Genomic DNA, 26,030 nt, shown 5'->3' with positions numbered 1-26,030 from the left:
GAACTTGCAATATATACAATCGGCCAAACGTCTAAATCCCAGACAGGCCCGTTGGTCATTGTTCTTTACCCGGTTCAATTTCCTGATCACCTATCGACCGGGTTCCAAAAATGTCCGGGCAGATGCTCTGTCCAGAAGTTTCTTGGCACACCACATTCCAGTTTCGAACCCAGAGCCTATTATTCCTCCTTCCATAATCCATGTTGGATTAACCCAAGATCTGAGTATCACACTTCAGAGATTCCAGAAATTAGCCCCTGATACTACTCCGGAACAACGTCTTTTTGTTCCAGTCCATCTAAGGAAGGCGGTTCTTGCAGAGGCGCATAATAGTAGGTCTGCTGGACACCCTGGAGTTTATAAGACGCTGGAGATCCTTTCCCGTACGGTCTGGTGGCCATCCTTGTCCGCTGACGTCAAAAGTCATGTCCTCTCGTGTGAAATTTGTGCCAGGAACAAAGTCCCCAGGACTCGCCCGGTGGGTCAATTGCTTCCATTGCCCATTCCTGCAAAACCTTGGACACATTTGTCCATGGATTTTATTGTTGATTTGCCACCTTCTGCGCAATAAAGCTCAGTAAATGTAATATGATAATTCAGTCAGTACAGTATCTCATGCACATAGGGGCACCTGCTCCCTATTTTAAAATGTTGGCAACTAAATTTTTGAACAATTGTCCCAGTTTAGCCAGCATGAGCCCGTGTCACCACTCACACCCCATTAGATATGTTGCAGTATAACATTTGAATGAAATCTGAGAGAGAGAGACTTACTTCATACATTCATCCTTTAAGTTCCGCAGTGGAACGCATGTGCGTTCCACTAACAGGAAGTTCGGCATTTGGAACGCAAGTTTGGGTTCCAAATGCCGAACTTCCTGTTAGTGGAACGCACATGCGTTCCACTGCGGAACTTAAGGGATGGATGTACAGAGGCAGGAAGCGGGTGGCTGCTGCGCCCCCTTGGCCTTGCACCCTGGGCGACGGCACCGCCCGCACCTGCCTTGTTACGGCTCTGCAGTACATACACACTTCAAGTTACTTTATACTAGTGTTTACATTTTTCGTCCACTACCTGTATGTAATACTGAAGAACGCATAAAATCTTCCAAATTCATTGCATGCTCGTGCTTCTAGGGACTTCGGAGTTCCATATTTAAGCTGTAAATTGAATAATAGCTTTTTGCAAAAGCAATGAATCGTGGATTAATTTAAGAAATAAAAATAAATAAAAAGTGGTTCTATGTGCAAAATAAAGTTTAGGGGCTAGATTTACTAAGCTGCGGGTTTGAAAAAGTGGGGATGTTGCCTATAGCAACCAATCAGATTCTAGCTTTCATTTATTTAGTACTTTATACAAAATGACAGCTAGAATCTGATTGGTTGCTATAGGCAACATCCCCACTTTTTCAAACCCGCAGCTTAGTAAATCTAGCCCTAAGGGTCTATATAAGTTATAAGGGAACTACCCATGGAACTTATCATAAACGACCTGCTGTGCAGCAATAACTAGAAGTCATGCTAGTAGTGCACATCTGAATGAGGTTGCAGATTTTCAATATACCGTAATAGTTATGATTTTGTTGTTTTTTCGTTTTACAAGAACTAGTTTGTACAAAGTGACACAATTTCAATTCTTTACTTCATAAGTAACTTTGTACTCAAAATAGCTTTTACAGTAAAGAAAGGACCAGATTATTTACAGTTGTTGGGTAACTTGGCTCCATGACGATGCTCATTAATATGGCATGAGTTAAATAACTTCCTGACTGCATGGCAATCGGTTTTGAAAGGGTGGAGCAGGTCAGGGAGGAACCCAGTAAAACCAGTAGTGTAATTTCTGCTGGTATCAGGGAGCTTCCAGTCACAACAGGGTGGATTTGCAAAGGCAGACTGTGCAGGGGCACTTACATACCACACACCCACTTAATGAGAATAGTACAACCTCTGTCTTGGCTGATATATTAACTCTTCCATTATTAGACCAGGCTGCATGGGTGCCATACATGTTTTTTTTTCCCCCATTCCATATTATATGAAATATAATAACTTTCTTTCCCATAATTCCTCTTGCCCACAACTTCTCTCATGTAAAGTTTCTGGATTCTTTTTAGATTTGATTGTAAATACTATGTATAATTTCTATATACCTTAGAAATACACTGTTTGAAAAGTATTTTATTTCTATTTAATTTCCAAATGTTAAGGCTTTTTTTCTCCCACAAGCACACAGTGTGGTTAATCTGTAATCATGCAATATATGGTTACAGGTGTATAAATTCTCCAGGTGGTGAATCAGCTGCTGACTTTCCTAGCCACAGGAGAAACACATGGCCTACATGGTATTGCGGAAGTGTCACATATTACTTTTTTTTAAATTAATGGTCATAAAAGTGGGTTGTAAAAAGCACCAAAGACCAAACATTTTATTTGCAAAAGAAAAGAACAAACAAAAGCAATCACAGAACACTAAACGTAAAATAAAAAGACAGGTTTTACAAGAGAACAACGAATAACACTCACCTATAAGCAGAGGTTTCAGGAGTTTATCAAAACTGAAGGTATTTGAGATTAAAGGGATCATGGGCTAGATTTACTAAACTGCGGGTTTGAAAAAGTGGGGATGTTGCCTATAGAAACCAATCAGATTCTAGCTGTCATTTTGTAGAAAGTACTAAATAAATGAAAGCTAGAATCTGATTGGTTGCTATAGGCAACATCCCCACTTTTTCAAAACCGCAGCTTAGTAAATTTAGCCCCATGTGTGATTTCTTTCGTATGTAGAACACTTTAATGTACTTAACCATATTGGAAGACACTGTACCCAATCTCTGTTGCCAGCACTTGGTTCGAGCAGCGAGTCAGCCATTGTGTGGCTAGCTTAACGTGTAAATTTGCAATAACCAGGAGCAAACAAACAAACATTTGCCTTCAATGTCCAATTTGCACTAAAGCACAGCAAAATGCCAAATGTTTGCTATGAGTTACTGCACACTTGCACTATTGAGACATTTATCAAGTTATAGGAACTTTTACAGATTTCTGAACATTCTTAATAGCGCTTTTATATAGGACCTTTTATGTTTTAAGTTTTATGATGTATTAAGGACACAATATACTGAAAAAAAAATGTAAATTATGCTTACTGTTAAATACTTTTCCTTAAAATACTCCATGGCAGCTACTACAATGGGTAGCATACACTTCGAGTTTAGGCAGACAGTTTAAAAAACATTTCTGCGTACGTTTAATGGTAAGCATAATTCACATTTTTCCTCTTCAGACCTGCATGGCAGCCATTTCAATGGGATGTACCCAAACAATACAGTAGGGAGGGCCACAAAAAAAAAATCAAAAAAAAATAATCAAGCACATGGTGCAAAATCATGAATTTATTTAGTGGCTGAGTAAAGAACATGTCTCCCAAAATGAGAATCAGAGAGGGATAAGATATCCAGATGACTGGCGAAGGTATGGATACACATCCACCCAGCAGTTTTGCAAAGCTCTGTCACTGAAGCCCGAGCCTTGCCCAAGATGTTACCATTGTTTGTGTTGAATGGGCTCTCTCTCTCTGTACCTCTGGCACCTTACGTTCAATCCTCTTATACCTGTACACAGTGCAGTAACTAGACATTTTAGTGCCCTGGGTGAGACAGGGCACCGGCGCCCCACATCTAAGTGGGAGTGACATTTGGCAAGTGGGTGTGGCCAACCTAATGTGGGGGTGTGGCTAGCACAAAGAATTCTGTTACACATATTTGCAAAAGCATGATATGTAATATATATATCACACTTTGGAGTGTGGGAGGAAACCGGAGCACCCAGAGGAAACCCGCACCAATCCTCACCTTGTAAGAGCATTTTTGTTTGTTCTGTAATAAATAAAAACGCACAATCTATTGTAGATTTCTCTATTTTATTTCTGTCGCTTGCCATCTACATATTGTATTAAATCTGCTGGTATGGCAGTGGCTGGAGGCTGTTGGGATTCTGCATGAGGTGCAGCCACTGCCTAGAATAAGGATCCATTTAATCAGTGCTGACCATGCTCTTACGTATTGTGAGACATACTGTTCTGACTGTATGTAATACATCACCATTACTGCAGTAAAACTATCACCAATAATATAACCGCTAGTATAATAAAGAGTGAAGCCAGTAAAGGGTATAAAGAAATAAATACGTAAACACTGCTCTATGAGACATTGTAGCGCAGAAAAATTTAACAATTGTTTATGCAGGATAATTGTATAAAATACAGCTATATAAAACTCCACAGCTTTGCTTAGCTTAAATAGATTGTAAGCTCTCGTGAGCAATTTTCTTGACATTTTGTACCATAGTGTACGTGATGCAGGCACCGCTGTGCAATTGCGCCTGTGTCAGAGAGATTCTTCACCCTTCAGTTCCGCAGTGGAATGCATATGCGTTCCACAGACAAGAAGTTCGGCATTTGGAACGCATACTTGTGTTTCAAATGCCGAACTTCCTGTCAGTGGAACACATATGCGTTCCACTGCGGAATTGAAGGGGTGAAGGTATAGAGGCAGGTAGCGGGCAGCTGCTGCGTCCACTTGGCCTTGCGCCCTGGGCAACGGCCCAGCCCGCACCTGCCTTGTTACGGCTCTGCCTGTACAACAACCTTCTGGAAATGGCTTGTGTGACGAAGAGAGTTAGATAACCATTCTGTTCCTCACATAATGTGGATTATAGCAAGTACTTTATATAGCCCTTGCTTTTGTTCCCCAACTCAACAAACTACAACTGCAGTGTCTAATTACATGTGGATAAGGGGACATTGTAGCTCACTGCAAACATGTATATTGTTTATTGTATATTGGTAATGTGGCAGGGATGTTGTTATTCATTTTTCTTAAAGTGAAGCCAGGGGGTTATGGGTAGGGATCAGGTTGCAAGATACTGGAGGGGGGAAACTAATTAGTGTCCATTGTTCTCACAAGACTAGTCCAGACAGGTCATCTAGCAGGGGAGGTTCTGTGGAAGGACAGTTCATCTTCACTCCCCTCTCCAACCTCCCCTCCCCTCATTGTCCAGCACTGATCAATGCTTAACAAGGAGAGGCCCAGGGGTTTGCCCAGAGAGAGGAAAGCTCTGTGGAAATTAGACCATAGATATAAGGAGCCACTCTGGGGGGGAGGGGGTGTTCATCCTGTGATTTGATTGCTGGAAGGTGCAAGGTCTGGTTTTCAGTTGTCGTTCTCTACCGAAGTCTACATATGCAGCTGAGAGAGAGCCATGGGTCGTCAAGTCTGGACAGTCAGGTGACTAACTCCTTAAGCTAGTGGGGCAAGGGACAGATGATGTGGTAAACCTGACGGCATTTATTTACTGTGTATAGAATAATGTAGTGATTGTTTTTGTTACCATAAATGTATGGTTTTACCTTCTAACTGCATTTGCCTGAGTGACTGAGAACCCTAGAAGTTACAGGGTAAACTTCCCTGGCATAGTAAGGAACCCGTGGGTGGCCAGCCAGCGTGAAATGGGTAGCATTGGGCCAGATAAACACGGTATCTTCACAGCTTGCATATAGGGAGCACACCCTTTCCGAGCCCCTGCAGTGACTATGAAGTGTTGTTCTTGCGAGTTCTTCTGTCCTGAATAAATTAATGGAAATTGCTCTTACCAAGTCCATGGAATGCATTTTTCATCATTTGTTTGTGAACAAAATGATGGCAGTACAACCTCCTGATTAATGTGAAATTCTTAGGCAGAAATGCTGTATTGGCTCTAAGCACCAACTTATCTGTGTATATATATATTCCGACAGGGAGCCTTGCACCACAGTCTTTGTAATGCTACAACTCTGTATGCAGAAGTAATTACCACTAAGAACACCACTTTTATTGTCACCCAATTTAAAGAAACCTCTTCAAGTGGTTGAAGTGTTTTGAAAACTTAAATGAGGTCCCATTGAGCCACAAAGGATCTGATAGAAGGACAGACCCTCATTAGTGTTTGGAAAAAGTGAATAATTACATTTTCAAAAGTTGATCTTTAAAGGTAACTTGGTATCTGAAAGTAAACACTTGTACCTTGAGTGTAGCTAAAGACCTTTCTTGAGACCATCCTGATCGAAGTCAAGGACCTGTGGAAAAGTCGTTGCTGTTGGATTGAATTTACGAGTCACAGCATGTGATACTTTTCTTCAAGATTCTGTAAAATGTTTGAATTCTTCTCTTTTTGCCAATAATAGAGTGCCGATTACCTGCTCTGTCTCTTATTTATGAACAATCCCAGCTCAATCTCCATGCTATTAAGGGTAGCCACTCTGGATTTGGATGAAGAATTGGGCCTTGACTTTCAAGATTTAGCCAAAGAGGTAGAGGCCAAAGTTGCTTCTGGAGCATCTCCCAGTGTAAAGGGAACTACAAAACAGTTAGTCCAAAATGGAAGTATGCTATTACTTCTGATTTTTCTTTTGGTATTTTTTGTAGAATGCAAGCTAGGAGTGGAAACAGAGGAAACACATGACCCATATGATATGTTAATTTCATCATCATCATCATCATCAATATAGCGCCAGCAAATTCCATAGCGCTTTACAATTGGGAACAAACATTAATAAGACAATACTGGGTAATACAGACAGACAGAGATAAGAGAACGCTGCTCGCAAGCTTATAATCTATAGGACAATGGGAGTTTGAAACATAAGGGCATGTGCTACATCATATTGCACAATAGACCAGCTAGAATGCAAAGGTAAAAGTATTGAGTGGGCTGTGTGGGTGGCAATGTTGGTCAGAGGGTTGTTGTCTTTGCATTAGCTGTGTAGAGGATGGTAATAGGGTAATCTAGGGAGAGTAAGATGGTGGTCGAGGAATATCATAACCTTGTCTGAAGAGGTGGGTTTTTAGTGATCGCTTGAAGGTTTGAAGACTAGAGGAAAGTCTTACTGTGCGTGGAAGGGAATTCCACAAAGTGGGTGCAGCCCGGAAAAAGTCCAGTAACTGAGAATGGGAGGATGTGATGAGAGTGGAAGAGAGACGTAGATCTTGTGCAGAACAGAGGTGTCGAGTTGGGAGATATTTTGAGACAAGTGAAGAAATGTATGTCGGTGCAATTTTGTTGACAGCCGTATTTGTTGGTAGAAGAATTTTATATTGGATTCTGTGAAATACAGGCAGCCAATGTAGAGACTGACAGAGTGGCTCAGTAGAGGAATAACGGTTTGCAAGGAAAATCAATCTAGCCGCTGCGTACAAAATAGATTGTAGGGGTTCAAGTCTGACTTTGGGAAGACCAGTAAGGAGGGAATTGCAATAGTCGATGCGGGAGATGATGAGTGCATGAATTAATGTTTTTGCAGTGTCTTGTGTGATATATGTGCGTATTCTGGAAATGTTCTCTAGATGTATGTAACATGATTTAGATATAGAGTTGATGTAAACGACAGTTGTGAGTCAAGGATTATACCTAGGCAACGAGCTTGCGGGGTGGGATTTATGGTCATGTTATCAACAGCAATAGAAATGTCAGGCAGGAAGCTTCTGTTTTTGGGTGGGAATATTATTCAGTTTTTGAAAGATTGAGTTTGAGTTGGCGAGAAGTCATCCAAGATGAAATGGCAGAAAGACAGTCAGTAACGCGAGACAACACAGATGGTGAAAGATCAGGAGAGGATAGATAGATTTGTGTATCATCCGCATAGAGATGAAACTGAAATCCAAAGGAGCTTATTAGTTTCCCAAGAGAAGTGGTGTAGATAGAGAATAGCGGAGGACCTAGGACTGAGCCTTGTGGTACTCCAACTGATAAAGGAAGCGATTAGTTAGGATGAGAACCAGGATAGGACAGTGCCTACAAGACCTAGGGATTGTATCGTTTGTATGAGGAGAGATAGTCAAAACTGTCAATTGCAGCAGAGAGATCCAGGAGAATTAGGAGAGTGTAATGGCTATTACTATTTGCTGTGATCAAATCATTGACAACCTTGGTCAGCGCAGTCTCTGTGGAGTGTTGAGAGCAAAAGCCTGACTGAAGAGGATCAAACAGGTTGTTTGCTGTAAGAAAGTGTGTGAGGCGAGTAAAGACAATTCTCTCGAGAAGCTTGGAGGGGCATTGGAGCTGAGAGATGGGGCGGTAATTTACGAGAGAGTTAGGGTCAGAATTTTGTTTTTTTAAAATGGAAGCAATCACTGCATGCTTGAATAGTGATGGAAAAATACCAGTAGAAAGAGATAGATTACAGATTTTAGTTAGAGGGGGAATGAGCACAGGAGACAGGGACATACCAATTTGTGAGGGAATAGGATCAAGAGGACAGGAGGTAGAGTAGGAAAATGAGAAGAGAGTAGAAACTTCCTCTTCATTTGTGGGATCAAATGAAGAGAGGGTGTCAGAGGGTGCTACAAAGGAATTGAGCCGATTGCTTGTCAAGGGAGATGATACCATTTCAAGTCTGATCTTATCAATTTTGTCCTTGAAATAGGAAGCAAGATCCTGGGCACTGATGTTAGTTGGAGGATTTGGGGCAGGAGGATTCAGAAGAGATTTAAATGTGTTAAGGAAGCGTTTGGGGTTAGAAGCCCGAGCATAGATGAGAAATTGGAAGTAGGTTTGTTTAGCAGTGCCCAGAGCATTTCTATAGGAGTGGTAGATACCAGTATAGGTGATGAAATCATTAGAGGTACAAGATTTACGCCAGTGACGTTCTGCTTTACGAGAAAGTTTTTGTAGAGTTTATTACTTTAGTGTGCCGCGGTTGGCAACAAAGTCTACATGAAGTATGTAGTGTCATTTAACTCACAGCACCTATTCCCTCTGTGTTTTGAGCTTTGTGCCTTCCTGCTTATTGTCATCTTTCTAGCAGTAGCTGGAACAATTCATGGTGTAGATACCATTCTTCTGGCTGAATCAGTTTCTGACTGAGGTAATTAACTACTACATTCTGCTTGTATGCAGTGTTGAGAGTGACTTCAGATTTCTCTTTGCCAAAAACATGATTCTTACTACTTCTATCAAGGTTCTGTATCTGGCCCCTCCCTGGCAATTTATGAAGGCTACCACTAGCCTGACACTTCCCTTTTAAATTAAACGAAAGTTCCTAATTGCTTTCCAAGACATTTGCATGTAGTCTTTTCTCATTTTGTGACCATGTGCCTAATGCTGAAGGGCAGGCAGGTGAACTGAAAGTGCTAGCCCAGGACTTGGAACCTGAGGAATTTCCTGTCATAAACTGCAAAAGTGATACGAAAATAGGCATCCTGATGGTTGATAGAGGTCAGAAAATCCCCTTTGCCGATGGCTGCAAGTTTCAAATTCAGACTCCATGTGAAAATATTTGGTATGCACCAACTTGTTGAGCCTCTTCAAACCGTATGAAAGGCTCCTGTTGACTTTCTGACAAAGAGGAGTCTGGAGTAGAAAACGGTGACTTCATGACCTGCAGGTACAACAGTTTGATGAAACTATCTGGTACCAATTTCATACAGTGCCCAAGACACATTGATCTGTGGGCCCATACATCTGCAACTGTGCGATCCTGGCCTCTACTGCTGTTAGTAGTACATTAGTAGTACATTAGTCATTGTGGACTCTGAGTTGACCTCCCTTCTATGGGCCTGCCTACCCAAAAGGACTGTTTGGATGCAGTAGGCATATTTGGCCTGAATTACAGACACATTGACGTGCTGATGAAGTCTACTTAGTCCTTCTATCATGTGACAATCGGTTACAATTACCCCGAGAACTTCTAGAACTTGACTATGTCGAATTTGTCTCCAAAAGTAGGGATCCTTTATATGGGAGATTGTCTAGTCAATTTGTTTAACTTTTTTGGCATAACCAGAGAACTCTCCTAGCCACCACTGCTATTATTGTCCTTGCTGAGAAAGCAATAGTGTCCAAAGATGCTTCACACAGAAATAACATGTATTGTCTGCTGACTTTTTTTTCTAGAACATCTAAACAGTGTCTCACAATCTAAATGCCCTATCCACTGTAGACATCGTCACACCAGATATCAAAGTGGATCCTGATGAATTGTGAAGCTTCTTAAAACAACTCACCGTCTATTTATCCATGGCATCTCTTAGGGAACCCCAATCTTAAATAGGGATGGTAGTTCTGGATAACATACTAGCAATGGATGCATTGTTGGGACCAAAGCTCCACTTGTGAACCTTCTCATCACTGAATGGATACAATATCTTTACGTTAGACACTTGTCCACCTGTGCCCATTCTTTATAAGTTTGTTCTTTCACTACCTGATGTACAGGAAAAACTACCCTATTGTGCTCTCAAAAGGCATTTATGAGTCGCTCTGGCAGTTTACTCCTTATCCATACCAATAGATTTGTACAAGCAAAATCTCCATATTGTCTAAAATATACATCCTAGGTGACTTCTTATTCTTTCAGGATTCATAACTAGAAAAATCCTCCAAATTGTACATTCTGACTGCAAGTATATCTCCTCTAAATATATGTATGACTCGAGACCTTGCTCTATATAATATATATATTGTAAATATTATTTTATTGAGATTTTAGATAACATTTTGGTTGGGGGAGGAATAGAATAATATAATAGAACACATGGAGGGAGGGAAATGTAAAAGTACACATTATACCGTAAAGCATCATGGCTTAGTTTGAGTTGAGTAAATGCATCAACACAGAACAAGTAAAGGGATGAGCTATGCTGCACTAGATGAGGAAATATGTAGGGTGGGGGCGAAGGAAAAAAAAACTGGGAGGAATACAAGGGGATGTTCGTAATGGAATGAGGAGGAAGAGAAAGAAAAAAGTGGGGGGATGGAATGATAGGAGAGTTCTCAATGCACACTTACATTAGTGGGTATGAGAGACCTGGATGTCAAGGATCAAAGTATTCAGTACAGACTTGCCACACAGACAAAAATTGAGTGGGATGATCATGGATTAAGGCTGGCGATATGTTCTAGTTTATACAACTAGAAAACATTGTTATTTAGAGTTAAGATGTTGTGCATGTGTGTATCAGTTTCCAGATCAACCCAGTAATTCCAGTTAGTAGATGAGGCAGAAAATTTATTTGGATGGATTAGTAGGTAAGTGACCTTGTGGATAGCTTCACACCACAAGGGTTCAATTTTAGGACAGCTCCATCATACATGAGACAGGGTGCCTTGGTAACCACAGTTCAGCCAGCAAAGGTCTGAAGATAAGGGTTAGACTGCCATCTAAAGAGAAGCTTATAGGAATGTTCTTTGATCCGGGTGCATATGCAGGATTTGCCGACCAATTCACTGATATGAGACCATTCCTCTGGTTTAAGAGACTAACTTTTTGTCAGATACTTCCACATTAAGGGAGGCTAAATGAGCTCGGAAAGAGGAAAGATGATATTCCTCAAGGAGTTGTTAAATTCTAGTGTGAAGATCCTTGGGGTGGGGATGGTGGGGGGTTAGCAGCTCAAAGATCATATAATTTAGAATAATAGTCACGGAAGTAGTCCGCTATTTTTTGGGACTACTCTATTACAGGTTCTTTTAAAAAAGATGTCTGGCCAAGCGAGTGGCAGCCTTGACACCCCTCTCATATTATCTCTGATGAAGCCACTGCAGGGTGCTCGCTGGCGTTGAGGGAAAGCTGTGTTGTAGTTTGCCCTTGAGCATGAGAATGTTTAGGTATGGCTTCAGCTTAGGGTACTATTCTGCAATGAGAGCAAATAAGGATGCTTCTCGATTCGCTTTGTCTGGGCTTTTTTCGCAGCAGAGGACATACTGATGGGAAAACTGCATATAGTTGTCTAATGGGCTTCCCACACTATTGTATGTGGGGTGGAATTAAGGTCCCTGAACTCCACGATCACCAGAGAAAATTTGTGTTTAGCTTTATTTATTTTATTGTTTTTGAGAGGAGTCTGTCATTGAGACACCAGTGAAGTGCAGGGGGACCGTGGCGCAAAGGTCTGTGTGTAAAATAACTTGGAAGTGGCCAGTCCAGGTCAAAAGAACTCAGATGGGGGGAGGAGGTGGTGGACTTATCAATGAGCACTGTATGTGAGTGTTTTGAGAGGTGGGAAGTGTGTAAAAGCTTGTGAAGAGTTTAAGACTTGCCAGGAATCGTAGAAATTATGTAATCGAGCAGAGTTGATAGCTTGCGAGATTCCTTAGGGTGTCTCAAGAGCTTAGGGGAATAAGCGGATCAATCCAATTTCACATCGAGTATAGTGTTAATGTCACCTCCTAGCTCCTAGAATGAATGTCCTTTAGAAGACTGAAGGAGGTTAGTGAAAAAAAAAAAATGTTCGACTGTAAAAGGAAGCTATTGTCATGGTTAACTGAGACGTTGCAATGAGGATCATATATCTGTCCCAATTGTCCAGATTTGTAAAATCTAAAGTGAAGAATACAGAGGGGCGAATTAAAAGGGCTGTGGCTGTAGTTTTATGATCAGAGGTTGAATAGAAAGCTTGTATAAATCCCATTAGTGAGCCCTGGATGTGAACGGACAAAATGTGTTTCTTGAACCAAAACTATGTGTACTTTTAAGGGTTCAAAATGTTGCTTTGGCATTGTGTGCTTCTAAGGAATTCAGGGATAATAGCTTAAGAGAAACAGTGGAAAGAGGAAGTGGCAGCTATGCACAAGGTGTAAGAGTAAGGAAAATGTGTAGAAAGAGAAGGAGGAGGGAATCTGCTAGTCTCTAGTCCCCCCTGATCCCCTTTCCCCATACTCACAAGATGATCTCAGATCCATAGTTTAAAAGGACAAATCCTGTATGGCTGGGAGCACCTCACACAGCAGGCCAACCCAGCCGTTGCTCTCTTTCAACATTGTACATAGATCTTCCATAGTCACAAAACATTCCTTCATCCAGGTATATTACTCCTTATACTGATTAGGGGGCTGAGTTTTTGCCTTGGGTTGAGAATTGTATGCTGCACAAGAGACTCCTTTAGACAATTGCTAAAAGCTTATCACATGCTCCACAAACTTATACTATTATACCTTGCTGTCTTTTTCTTTCACGGGCTCTACAAGATTACCAAGGCCAGGGGGGAAAATGTATGAAGCTCCGGGTTCTTCAACACCCGCGAGTTCAGCGTCTTCAGCGCTTAAATTTAAAGCGGCGCTGCCTTGTAAAGAGAAGTTTACCTTTACAAGGCAGCACCGCTTTAAATTTAAGCGCTGAAGACGCCAAACTCGCGGGTGTTGAAGAACCCAGAGCTTCATACATTTTACCCCCATATATTACTAATTAACTAAAATGAATATGCACAAAAAAATCAAGCACGACTGCTGGATGATTGGGCAGTCCCTCCCGATGTGAAAAAAAAACCAACCCCATACCACCACATGCTCTCCAACAGTCTGTAAAGGTAAGAGGGTCCCAATTTTTCCAGGATCACATACCAGCGTGTATAACTTTTATAAGAGTTCTCTTTAACACATACATTAATGCACGCCTTAGCCACTCACTTCTCTCATTTTAGACCATCCCACCATGCCCAAGGAGATTCCCTAGATCTATTCCAAGCCTTTTCATGGGGGCTATTTCCATATCCAAGTCAGAGGGGAGGGGTAGGAAGCTAAATTACATTTAATATTCACCACATCCCATAAAGAGAGAATGAAACCAATTACTGGACAAACATATGCCGGGGTGGGCCTGTAGGACCTGTCACAGCTCCTACCTGGTTTTTTTCTGTTGTGATACAGGCGCCATTTTGTGAATGGAAGGAGGTGCTTCTAGTGGGAGGCGAAGCTCCTTCTCGGGCTTTCCTCACAGCAGAAGCCATTTCACACTGCTCACAGCCTATGCAGTGCCTGTCACGTTTGTCCTGAAGGAAAAACTTTAAAATTCTCTGGCTGAATGAATGTTTTATCTCATACTCTTTGTCTGTGATTGATTGTAGGTTATATTTTCCTATATAGGTATAGTTCCCCCTTTTTATAAAGCGCGTAATACCTCACGAACACACAATTGCATATAGTACATCTGTCTATATATATATATATATATATTTTGGTATATCTATCAATAGTACCACTCCCAAAAGAACAATGGGGGTTGGGGTTTTACTCACATCTCTTACTGGTACAAAAACCAGGGGGTAAATGTATCAATATGCGGGTTCTTCAACACCCTCGTGTTCAGCCTCTTCCGCGATTAAATTTCAAGCGGCGCTGCATTGTAAAGGGTTAACTTCCCTTTACAATGCAGCGCCGCTTGAAATTTAATCGCGGAAGAGGCTGAACACGCGGGTATTGAAGAACCCGCATATTGATACATTTACCCCCAGATCTGTCATACCGTCCCATTCTAAACTTAAAGTCCCTCAATGCTTACTTGAGGGTTCCCAGTTTCCGCATGGAATCGATCTGTTTGGTAATAAATTCAATGGAACCGAACAAGTTTTTAGTATCCTTGGACATCAAGGATGCTTACCTTCATATACCAATATGGCAGGGACATCATCACAACCTCCTCAGGTTTCCGGTGGACCAATCTCACTTTCAATTCCAGGCTCTGCCCTTTGGTCTGGCAAAGGCACCAAGTCATGGCTGCAGCCTTACAGCAGCAAGGAGTAACGGTCCTTCCGTACTTGGACGATCTCTTGATCAAGGCAGATTCAGCGTCTCAGCTGAGGTCCCATCTGCATTTGACTGCACAGATCGTGCAGTCTCACGGCTGGATTATAAACTTCAAAAGTCCAGCCTAGTGCCCACTCAATGCATGTTTTTTTATGGCCCTTTTGTTCAACAGCAGTTGCCAGTGTCTTTTTGCCTCCAGAAAAAATTGAGACCATGCAACAGATAAAAGCTCCGTTTTATCCGAAGCATGTATCCATCCTTCTGTGCATGAAGAGGATGGGACGCATGGTGTCATGCTTCAAGGTGGTGCAGTTTGCGAGATTCCATTCCAGCCTCTTCCAGCAAAAGCGCCTTTCCAAATGGAACAGGTCGAATCCCAGTTTGGAAACCCAGTTCCTTCAACTGTCACAAAGAACCCACCTGTTCTTGTTGTGGTGGACACGAGCAGGGAATCTTAATCAGGGAAGACAGTTTTCAGTACGTGATTGGACCATTGTGACAAGGAATGCCAGCCTGTCATGTGGCGACATTGAATCTTTGACTGCAGGGCCTCCGGTCCACGGATGAAAAGAAACTGCTCATCAATGTACTAGAGTTAAGTGCGGTCTTCAAGGCGTTGGTCCAAGCACAGTCCCAATTGATATAACAGATCCATTTGGATTCAATTCGACAATGCGGTGGCATATATCAACCACTAAGGGGGAACCAGAAGTCTTCTAGGCATGAGGGAGGTGACCAAGATCATGGTGTGAGCGGGACAGTGGATTCCTGCTATCTCTGCGTTATTCATAACAGGAAAGGACAACTGGGAAGCAGATTATCAGAGTTGTCATGTCATTCACTCGAGAGAGTAGTCCCTCCACCCAGAGGTGAACATGATGGCCTCTCTGTTGAATTGCAAGGTCACAAAGTATTGTGCCAGGTCACAGGATCCCCAAGCGTACCTAGTGGATGCCATAACTGTTCCTTGGCTGTTCGGATTGGTTTACATTTCCCCGCCCAATACTGATGTTGAAGAAGATCAGGCATGAAAGAGTCAAGTTCATTGTTCTGGCACCAGATTGGCCAAGAGGGCCGTGGTACACAGATCTTCCCGCCCTGACAAGGGATGCAACTTGGAGCTTCGTCTCAGGAAAGATCTGCTCAGCCAGGGTCCGTTTTTACATCAGGACCTAGCACGGTTGGCTTTGACGGCCTGGAGGTTGAAAACATAATTCTCAAGGCTTCTCAGGGTCATTCAAACAATGATAAAGGCTAAAAAAAAACAACATCATCCAGAAATTACCAACGTGGCTGGAAGACATGTATAGGTTGGGGTGAGCATAAAATTGTGTCAACCTCTGCCTTCTGTGTAGCCACAGTATTAGCATTCCTTCAGAGCGGTCTGGATAAGAGCTTGCGGCTGGTATCCCTTAATACAGGTATCGGCCATGTCAATTTATTTTCAGAGGCGTCTGGCTCTGCTACCAGAGGTACAGACTTTACTCCAGGGGGTCCAACATGTTCAGCCACCCTTTAGGTCCCAAGGAGCCACTGTTGGAACAAACTTGGTCCTAACTGTGTTAGAGAAACCGTTGTTTAAAGCGCTGGAATCTATTTCCTTCAAGCTTCTCACTTGGAAAGTTGCTATTTTGTTGGCAATTTCTTCAGCAAGACATGTTTCAGAGTAGGCAGCACTGTCCTGCAGAGCTCCCTTCTTGGTTTATCATGACGACAGGGCTGTCTTGAGGACCCTGCCTTCTTTTTAACCAAAAATTGTATCCAATTTTCATATAAACCAGGATATAGTTATCCCGACGTTGTCTAGAGATCCTTCAACAGTCAGGGCTCGCTGACGGAATTGAATGCGATCAGAGCCTAACAGATCTATGTGGATCGCTCATCTTTAGTTCGCAGGACAGACAGTCTCTTGAGTCTGCATGATGCTCGAAAACTTGGCTGGCCAACCATAAAGCAAAATATAGCCAGATGGATAACGACTACTATTAGGCAGGCCTGTTTCTCAGGGGTCTCCGGTTCCTGAGGGCCTCACAGCTCACTCCACTAGGTCTGTTGGTACTTCCTGGGCGGCGGGGCACAGGGGCTCAGTCGAGCAATTGTGTCGGGCAGCCACACGGTAGTCTGTCCACACGTTCACTAAATTTTATCGTTTTCATGTTTTTGCCTCCAATTTTGGCCAAAAAAAAGTTTTGCACGCAGTTCTGGCTACGTATCCTCCCCCCCCCCCCTCCCCATCAGGAGCAGCTTTGCAACGTCCCAATGGTGAGCAGTGTCCCCCAATTGTATGTGCAACAGAAAACATTTTTGTACTTACCGTAAAATGTGTCTCTCAACACAGGTGGGGGACACTGTGATCGTTGTGTTTGTTGTTTCTAAGGCTAGGTACACATTACAGAAAAAGTAAACAATATACCAACGACAGGATAAATTTAAAAAAAATTCCGATCAGCATGCCGATTGATGTGTACACACTAAAGGTGATTATCATCAGATCTCTGCTCTTTATCTATCAAAATTATTGGCTGCAAGGTAGTCCATAAAAGGCAAAAGTGGCAGCTCAGGTCAATTCATCAAGATACATCCAGCCCCGGCAATTGTATTGGGTAGCCTGTCTTGACACAGCACTGTGTCAAATGTTGCAGAACTGTAAGCTGGCTGTAAATAGTGTGACAGCTTTATCTCTGGCAGCTGAAACTTAACCCCAGGAACAGACGCTGCTCTAATCTCCTACTTCCAATGCTCCAATATAGTGTGGGACGCTGCTGGCTGTAAATACAGTGCGACAGCTTTATCTCCGGTGTGAAGCTTAAACACAGGAACGATGCTGCACTAATCTTATCCATTCTAGCCAGCATAGAGGGTTAAGAGGACATGTGCAGGGGGAGAGGAGGGACGCAGCCCGTACCATTAATATCAGTCTCTTCTCTGAAGCAAAACCTTGGAGGATATTTTGAGATGCTGCAAGTCCCTTTTCCTACCTGCTCTGTCTCCAGAGTTCCTCTGACAGCTACTGGGGGACCGCCGCTGACAGCTGCAGACAATTGACAGAGACCGTGGATCATGACAAGATCAGCAGCAGGCAGACAAGGTGAATGAGACCTGTCACTCAGATCCACTATTGACCGACAGTCGTGTCAACTCATACACACTGCAGGATCAGAAGTTGACTGAAAGGTGATTGGTTGGAAAATATTACAGTACGACCAACCAAATGAAAGAATGATCGGCACTTTGGGACGACTTTAGATCATTGTGTAGGTGTACACACTCACACGATATCTGACCAAACGGTCGAATGTCGGCTGATTTGTCCAATTATTGGACGAAAAACCTGTAGTGTGTACCCAGCATAACGGTTCACGATTGTTCTGTTGATTGTGTTGCACCTCTCGTAGCTTTGCAAGATAAATATCTGATATCTCCGGTGAGAGGGGGCATAGAGGGAAAGGGAACAGGCCAAACAGGTCGTTTTAGTGTCTAACTCCACACAGTGCTCTCTATACCACATGGTGAGTAGTGTCCCCCAACTGTGTTAAGAGAAAGACATTTTATGGCAAGTACAAAAATGTTGTTTTGGTAACCACCATCAACTTGCAAGACCTGGCCAACTTGTGGCTTTATAGGTGTTGGGAAATTACATGTACCAGCATGCCCTGTCAACTTTTGGCTGGCTATCTGCTGACAAAGCATGCTGGGGCGTGTAGTTCACGACACGTGGAGAGCCACAGATTTGCCAGGCCTAATCTAGATCCTGTAAGCATGCGGCATTCAGATAACGACTTTGCAAAGATTGTGTTTATTTCAGTGTGTGCATTTATATACAAACTGCATGATAATGGCAATGCTCTTTCTGCTCAATTCTACTAGCTATATATGGGAAAGCGTGGTGGAATCTCTCAAAAATAAATGGCATTTAAGATAAATGAATAAAAACCAAAAAAACACACACACAGCAGGAGACTAGTCAAATTTACAAAAGAAAGCTTCTTCTTGTAAAAACAGACACTTTAATGATTTAATTAACCATAGTTCAGTTACCAAAAAGCATATTAAACACTAGTTTTTCTACTCCATTGATCCAGAATCTTGACTACCTCTTCTTAAATCCATACTTTTTTCTTTCATAGAAAAGATCGGTTTTCGAACTACCCAAATTTACGATTTTGGGGCAACCATCCCTCTGAAGGAGACACAAAGTAAGGGGTTAAAATTTACCAAGGCACAAGCAGGGAACACACATGGGGTTAAATTTATCAAGCTGCGGGTTTGGAAAAATGGAGACGTTGCCTATAGCAACCAGATTCTAGCTGTCATTTTTTTTCAAAACCACAGCTTGATAAATCGCAGACATAATCAACAAATGTATTTTCAAATACTGTATATGATATTTCTGTCAATTTCTGCAAATGTACATCTACATCAGTGATGATCAACCTGATATACTTCAAGGGGCGCACAAAAGGGCTTCATTTTACCCTTAAATTAAAGAAATAGACCCAAAATCACTTCGCGCCGCCCCTCCTATAATAATAAATACTGAAAGAGGTCTAAATTATACCACTTAAAACCATGGTTAAATATAAATAAAACAACTTTGATGGAGTAAATTTAACCAATCCTTTTTTATATTTTAAATGATTCACTAACAATTTTTCTTTTCTGTTAGCTTGTGTGCTAGAACATATGATAAAAGTCTTCAATACATAAAGTACTTCAATACTTAGAATTGCTCTTTCTATCCTCTGTGAAACAACAAGTTTTTAAAAATAAGTAAATGCTGTAAAATAAGCACATAAATGACTTTGCTTACATCTTTTTCTTGTATGGTGCACTCCTTGCAGTAGTAAGCATCAGATACTCCTGGCCCTCCGCAGATTACACAACGCCCCTGGTAAGATCCGTAATTGCACTCGTCACAGATGCGCACCAGAGTACAGGGGCGCACATACGAGTCACAAATTACACACTTCCCATCACCTACAAAAGAACAAGACCACATCTTATTTTTGCAGATCATGCATTCTACAGACAGGAATCTGACAGAAGGAAAATATACGGGGGCTAACAAAATAAAATAAAAAATAAATAAAAAAAACAGTAGTGCCCTATTTATCAGTATTTTTGACATCATGGAATTAAAGTAGATTTATTTGATAAGTTTCACCACTGACCAACATACAAGGCTCCCAAAGCATAATATGTTAAATCTGTATCGCAAACTACTGCTCCTGCACAGGGGCAGGCTGGACCGGGGGGCAGCGGGCACCCGGGCCACTCAGTCTAGCGGCTGTTGGGGCCGGCCGCCTCCCCCCGTCCCCCGCCGTGGATGCAAACATTTTTTTTATATTACAGGCGGCCACATCGCGCCGCGTCAGCGCAAGGCGGCCGCATCACGACACGCGATGCGGCCGCGTCATTATGACGCTGTCGGTCAGCAAATTGGATAGTCATTTCAATTAATATCGAGCAAACTTGGTTGTCTGTCTGAAATTATGCGTAGAGCACGCTACAGCGTGGAAAGGCGTATTCCAGCCGCAACACGTGGCAATAACAGTTTTTACACTTTTCTATACATTCGCACAAACACACATTTGTAAATAGTACACATTAATCGTAGTTGCAACACATAGTTATTTATGTCGAAATATAGTGTTTATGTGTAATATTATAAGTTATATGCATATTAGTGATACATATGGTACAGGTTAAAGGAAAGGTGTCATGTCTGGTATCATATTAATCCCCTTTACATCAGCAGCTGTCCGGTGCATTTGGCGAAGAGATCGCACATTGCATACTCTAGTTATTGATGATAGGGAATAAACCTTTAATATGATGCTGACTATAAAATGCTAATGGACTAGTTGTAACTGGAATCTTGGCGGGAAAAAAGGAGCACATCCCCTGGAGAGATGACCCCCACCTTTGGATTCTTTAGTTTGAACTAGCCTATGATCTGCAACCTCCTGGACCTTCCTGAAGTATGGACCAATAGAAGCAAGCCATACCATCTGCATTGTTTTACTGTATTTCTGTTTGCATATAAGCAGTAGCTTTCATCTAGTGTTCAGTCATCTTGACCACAGACTTCAGACCTGAATGACTGTTCACTGGATCCAGAGCGCCTACGATAAGTAATGGCTGTACTTATTATTTCGCTTGAATTATTCTGCTACTTTTTGAGAATAAATATTTGTGCGTTGGAAACACAAATCAAGATTAGACAATCGTTATTGTATAGCGACAAAACGTGCATAACAATTTGGGGGCTCGCGGCGGAGGTTACGTTGCCGGACGATACGCAAGACCAACGGATTTCGGTTCCGCAACAAAGGGTGAAGACGCGTCATATACGGGTAAGAACGCAATGTGTTCAAAACCTGATTTTTACTCTGTGTTGTGAAACCGAATGTCCGTTTTGCATAATCTGAAGGTGCGCTAACTTGAATCTAGGGACAAAAGAGAAAACGGTTTCTTTTTATTGTCATATTGCGTTTTAATATATTGTATTACTTAGCGTATGTGTTCTTCTTGCCTAGCGTATGTGAACTTCCGGTAGATTTTCCACGTGTTCAAACAATCGTTTTGATAGCTATTATACATGCATAGTATAATCATTTGTGAAAGCCTCTGAAACGTTACTATTTTTGGGAATTTTGTTGATTTTCGGCGCAAAAAAGGTGTATGTTGTGTGATTTTGTGATTTCAATACACTAAAGTTTTAATCTATTGTTGAATAGAGTGTCAGTTGCTGTCTGACGAGGCAGGTGCCCAACTGGTGAACGGTATATTAGGCAGATATATCGAAGGCGTTAACTAGGAGGTTTTCGCCAAGCGCGCCCAATAGATCGCATGGTTTACTGATATTTAGTATTAGTAGGCGGTGCGATCTGACCGCACGGTAAGGACAACCGCGAGTGTGAATTGGGAGAGTAGCTTGGAGGAATTATACTGGAAAGGCAGGTTGATTGTATCGAGCCGGGGTATTGAGGAGCGGATAGTCCTGGGGCCCACAGTGATATTTCTGTGTAAGGGGTCCTCGCCAGGTGCGAGAAGAAGCGAGTGGACACGGCTAGCGGAAATACATCAACGGCCATTAGAGATCTCTAGCGGTAGATTGATTGTAGCAACAGGGTTGAAAGTGTTTGTGGAAGAGACAAAGTATTGCTGTATATTTGTGGTCCACATAGATATTAGTACTGTTCAACATGGGTGCTAAGCATACGCTAGAGATGGCCAGTGTACTGCCTAACGAAGGGCCTATTGGTTCAGTGAGGTTTCTTATGTGTAAGAAATATGGTGAATACGCAACGGTTAATTGCGACACGTGGGTTAAGATGACCAAGGATTGTGTTAGGCCTTTCCCAACAATAGGAAGTTTTAATTTAGAGGTAGTGAATAATGTAAAAGATAAAGTGTGGTTGATTAAGTCAACGAAAGTGAGGAATAAAAATAATGATTGTTTAAAATTGTGGCAAATGGAAGGCAACACGTGGCAGAGCAGCGAATGCACAGCGGAAGTAGGCGTGGCAAAAAGTGCGCACACAAAGGAAGTAGCCGTTGAGAAGCGTGGAGAACTTAGCGCAAGCGCGCCACCCTATGTGGCGGGAGGAGTAAGTACAGCCGTTATTAAAAATGAAAAAAAGGAATTTGCTAAGTTATATACTGTTTTAATTAGTTTAAAACAAGTGTTTCGGATGAAGAAAATGAACCCACTGTAATTTCAGCCATTGTCCATGCTGTTAATATGCTAGAGGTTCAGCGTAAGTATGGAAAGGGGGCAGTGGCTGAGATAAGTGAGAGTAGTGTTACCACTAGGAGGGATAACATCCAAAGTACTGAAGTAGTTACTCCTGTAGATAATCCTGAAGAAAGTAAACCGGTGGGTACGTATCCAGTCCGCACAATATCAGTTCCCAATGGGAAGGCGGATAAGGATGGTGTAGTTCCTTTAAGAAATGTTACAATGCATTGTCCTTGGACTAGATCTGAATTACATTCCATTATGACTGAATTCCCAGATCCTAGAAAAGAGTTGGCTAAGTGTCAGAAGTTTGTTAAAGACTTAGGAAATGCACACGAACCAACCAATAAGGATTGGCGTGTAGTGTTGAGGGCATGTCTTCTTCCCAATACTAACATACAAAAATTTATTAAAGATTGTTCGTTGGAGGAAGACGACACCTTGACAGAATAGGTTAATCAAGAAAATATAGAACAAATTGTCACACATTTAGCCATCTATTTTCCAGTAGTAGTAAATTGGAGTAAAATTTTCACCATTAAACAGAAAGATAGTGAAACAGCATCAGATTACTTCGCTAGAGCTCTAACAGCAATAGCACGGTTCACTGGAATATCAAACATCAGAGAGGTAGCTGTAGGGGTATTAATAGATGGCCTTAGGGAAAGACGAGGGTACAAACCACATTACCTAATTGGAGAGGCATCACAGTAGATTCTCTTAGGGGGTCTGCTGTGGAACATGAAAAAAAACTTTTTAGGAAAAAGGAAGAGAAAAGTGATAGGTTGATGACGGTAAGTATACAGGCTCTAGAGGGAATGCATACAAGACCACCAGCATACAACCCACATAAGAAGAAACATAAAATAATCAGGTGTTTCAACTGTAACGAAGAAGGACATTTCATGAGAGATTGTAAAAAGGAAAGACTCGATACACATAGGGGTGGGTCACATAAATATCCTCCAAAGAGGAATTCACATAGACAAGACGACTCATAACTGCCCGCGCACGCTATAGCAGCAAATGCTGTGCGGGAAAGCGATAGTCAGCGCTAGGGGTCAGGTCATACCTGTAGTCTACAGCCAGTGAGGTTAACTGAGAGTCAGAGAGAAGAACCAACAATGATAGTTGACATAGCTGGTAGGAAACAAACTTTTCTTGTAGATATAGGGGCGACCAGATCTGTGATAACCTCGCCTTTCAATCTACAGGTGACCAGTAAAACTATTCCAGCTATGGGGGTAACGAGAAGAGTGTTACATTATCCTTTAACTAAACCCACAGAAGTTACTATCGGGCCCCTGCATACCAAGCATTCGTTTCTCTTGGCTGCAGCAGCCCCTACTAACTTCCTGGGAAGAGACTTGTTATGTAAAATGGGATGTGTCATATACTGTACCCCAGATGGTGTGTTCCTAGATATACCAGAGAAGGTCGTGCATGAGGTACAGGATATTTTGGACACCCCTCAAAGGTTAATGTTGCACTCTACCGTTATAGAACAAAGTCCATCTCAAGTAAAGGGAATGTTGCTGGAAATATCGGGTTCCCTATGGACCAGAGATAGAAAGGACACTGGATTGAGGGCAAATGTAGCTCCTGTGATGATAAATCTAAAAAGTGGCAGAATAGCTCCAAAAATCCCACAGTATCCATTAAAACCGGAGGTGGAACTAGGGGTATATCCTGTTATTGAGAGGCTGTTGCAACAAGGGATTTTAATTCGTACATCCAGCACAGCAAAAAGTTCAGTCCCATTTTCCCTGTGAAGAGTGGGGCGGGGGGGGGGGGGGGGGGGGCTATAGATTATTCCAGGACTTAAGGGGAATTAATAAAGTTGTTGAGAGCCAATTCCCCGTAGCGCCCAATCCAGCCATCATCCTCATGCAGATTCCACCGTCTGCTAGTCATTTTACTGTCATTGATCTATGTTCTGCTTTCTTCTCAGTCCCTCTTCACCCTGACTGCCAATACCTTTTTGCATTCTCCTACCGGGGGGTGCAATATACATGGACCAGACTGCCCCAGGGGTTCATTGACAGCCCCAGTATTTTCTCTCAAGCCTTACATGACTGTTTACAAACTTTCCAGCCAAGCAATGGATCTGTTCTAATTCAATATGTGGACGATTTGTTGTTGTGCTCCGATTCTTTTATGTCATGTTTACATACTAAATTGTTATTGCTCCATCTCTCGCAAACAGGGCAGAAAGCGGCAAAGGACAAGTTACAGCCATGTCAGACTAAGGTCAAATACTTAGGACACTGTCTCACCCAGGGGCTAAGACACTTGACGACCGACAGAATGGAGGCCATACAACACATGAGTCTGCTGCAGAGCCAGAAGCAAATTCGCACCTTCTTGGGGATGTGTGGATACTGTAGATCCTGGATCCCAGGTTTTTCTATTCTGGCATTACCATTGCAGGAGCTAGTCTCTTCCTCAAAACCAGAATGTGTCGTACACACAGAGGAGTCAGAGCAAGCGTTCTTTAATCTCAAAGACAGTCTGACTAGAGCACCTGCATTGGGAATACCCGATTATGAAAAGCCTTTTCAGCTATACTGTACGGAAGCTGATGGTTGTGCAGCAGGTGTCCTCACACAGAAACATGGTGATGTTAGCAGACCGGTAGCATACTACAGTGCACAATTGGACACTGTGGCAAGATCACTCCCAAAATGTCTCAAGTGTAGCAGCAACTGCTCTTCTGGTAAGTAAGAGCGAGGACGTAGTATTAGGACATGATTCAACAGTCTATACACCCCATGCTGCATCAGCTCTGTTAAATTCAGCTCAAACCAGACGTTTCTTCAGCTAGATTCACAAAATGGGAACTAGCACTGATGGCACCCTCAAACGATGTAGCACCTTAAATCCAGCTACATACCTTCCATATGTTTTTCAAGAGACACAAAGGGTGGGAGGTGAGGTTGATGATGAGTTTGGCAAGAGTACTGATACGCATGATTGTATGGAATACCTGAACCAGACCTTTACTGCCAGGCCCGACATACGTGACACACCCTTAGAAAATGTAGATTTTACGTTTTATACAGACGGGAGTTGTCATAGAGAGACAGAGACGGGAGAAGCCCAGGTGGCTGAACTAGTAGCATTAAGGAGAGCTTGTGAGTTGGCAACGGGTAAATCAGCTAATATATATACTGACTCTAGGTACGCCTTCGGGGTAGCGCACAATTTTGGGGCCCTCTGGCGTCTTAGAAACTTTACGACAGCAGCAGGCACGCCAGTGGCCCACTCACAACACATAAAAGGACTTTTGACAGCGATACAGTTACCCAGGACAGTAGCCGTCATAAAATGTAAGGCCCACACTTCTAAAGAAGAACCGGTGTCATTGGGCAACAACAGAGCGGATAAAGCTGCTAAATGGGCAGCAGGGCAACCTATGACTGTATCGACCAAGACTATGATGGTTTTTCAGACATTAGACATGCAGAAATTAATTAAAATGCTAGATTTGTGTTCCCTGCAGGAAAAGGCAGTCTGGAAGGCGAAGGGATGTGGTCAAGAGTCCTCAAGACTCTGGAGAGATGGACAAGGTAAGCATGTAGCTCCCAGAACATACTATCCAAGCCTGGCTGAAGCAGCACACGGTCTGACTCACCTGGGTTAAGAAGGTATGTGCAAACTAGTGAGAGCATACTGGTGTGCTCCTGGATTTTCCTCTCAGGCTGGTAAGAAGGCAATGTCATGTCTTACTGGT

General features: G+C 42.4%; 1 protein-coding gene and 1 long non-coding RNA gene across 2 annotated transcripts in view; one reads left to right on the top strand and one right to left on the bottom strand.

Annotated features, from left to right (window-relative positions):
- Positions 1–26,030, top strand: part of LOC142099401 (uncharacterized) — a 174,978-nt gene that overhangs the window by 60,834 nt on the left and 88,114 nt on the right. The window lies entirely within an intron of this gene.
- PHF5A (PHD finger protein 5A) overlaps positions 18,518–26,030 on the bottom strand; it is a 59,751-nt gene continuing 52,238 nt past the window's right edge. The window contains exons 3-4 of the mRNA XM_075182819.1: positions 19,364–19,530; positions 18,518–18,733 (exon numbers count right to left, since the gene is read on the bottom strand). Coding sequence (XP_075038920.1) covers positions 18,644–18,733; positions 19,364–19,530 — 257 coding nt within the window. The 3' untranslated portion in view covers positions 18,518–18,643. The remainder of the gene's footprint in view (positions 18,734–19,363; positions 19,531–26,030) is intronic.

Source organism: Mixophyes fleayi, chromosome 8 (genome assembly GCF_038048845.1).
Source record: "Mixophyes fleayi isolate aMixFle1 chromosome 8, aMixFle1.hap1, whole genome shotgun sequence".
NCBI lineage: Eukaryota > Metazoa > Chordata > Amphibia > Anura > Limnodynastidae > Mixophyes > Mixophyes fleayi.
The sequence above is the reverse complement of the archived record's forward strand: the minus strand, read 5'-3'. Positions and strand labels throughout refer to the sequence as shown.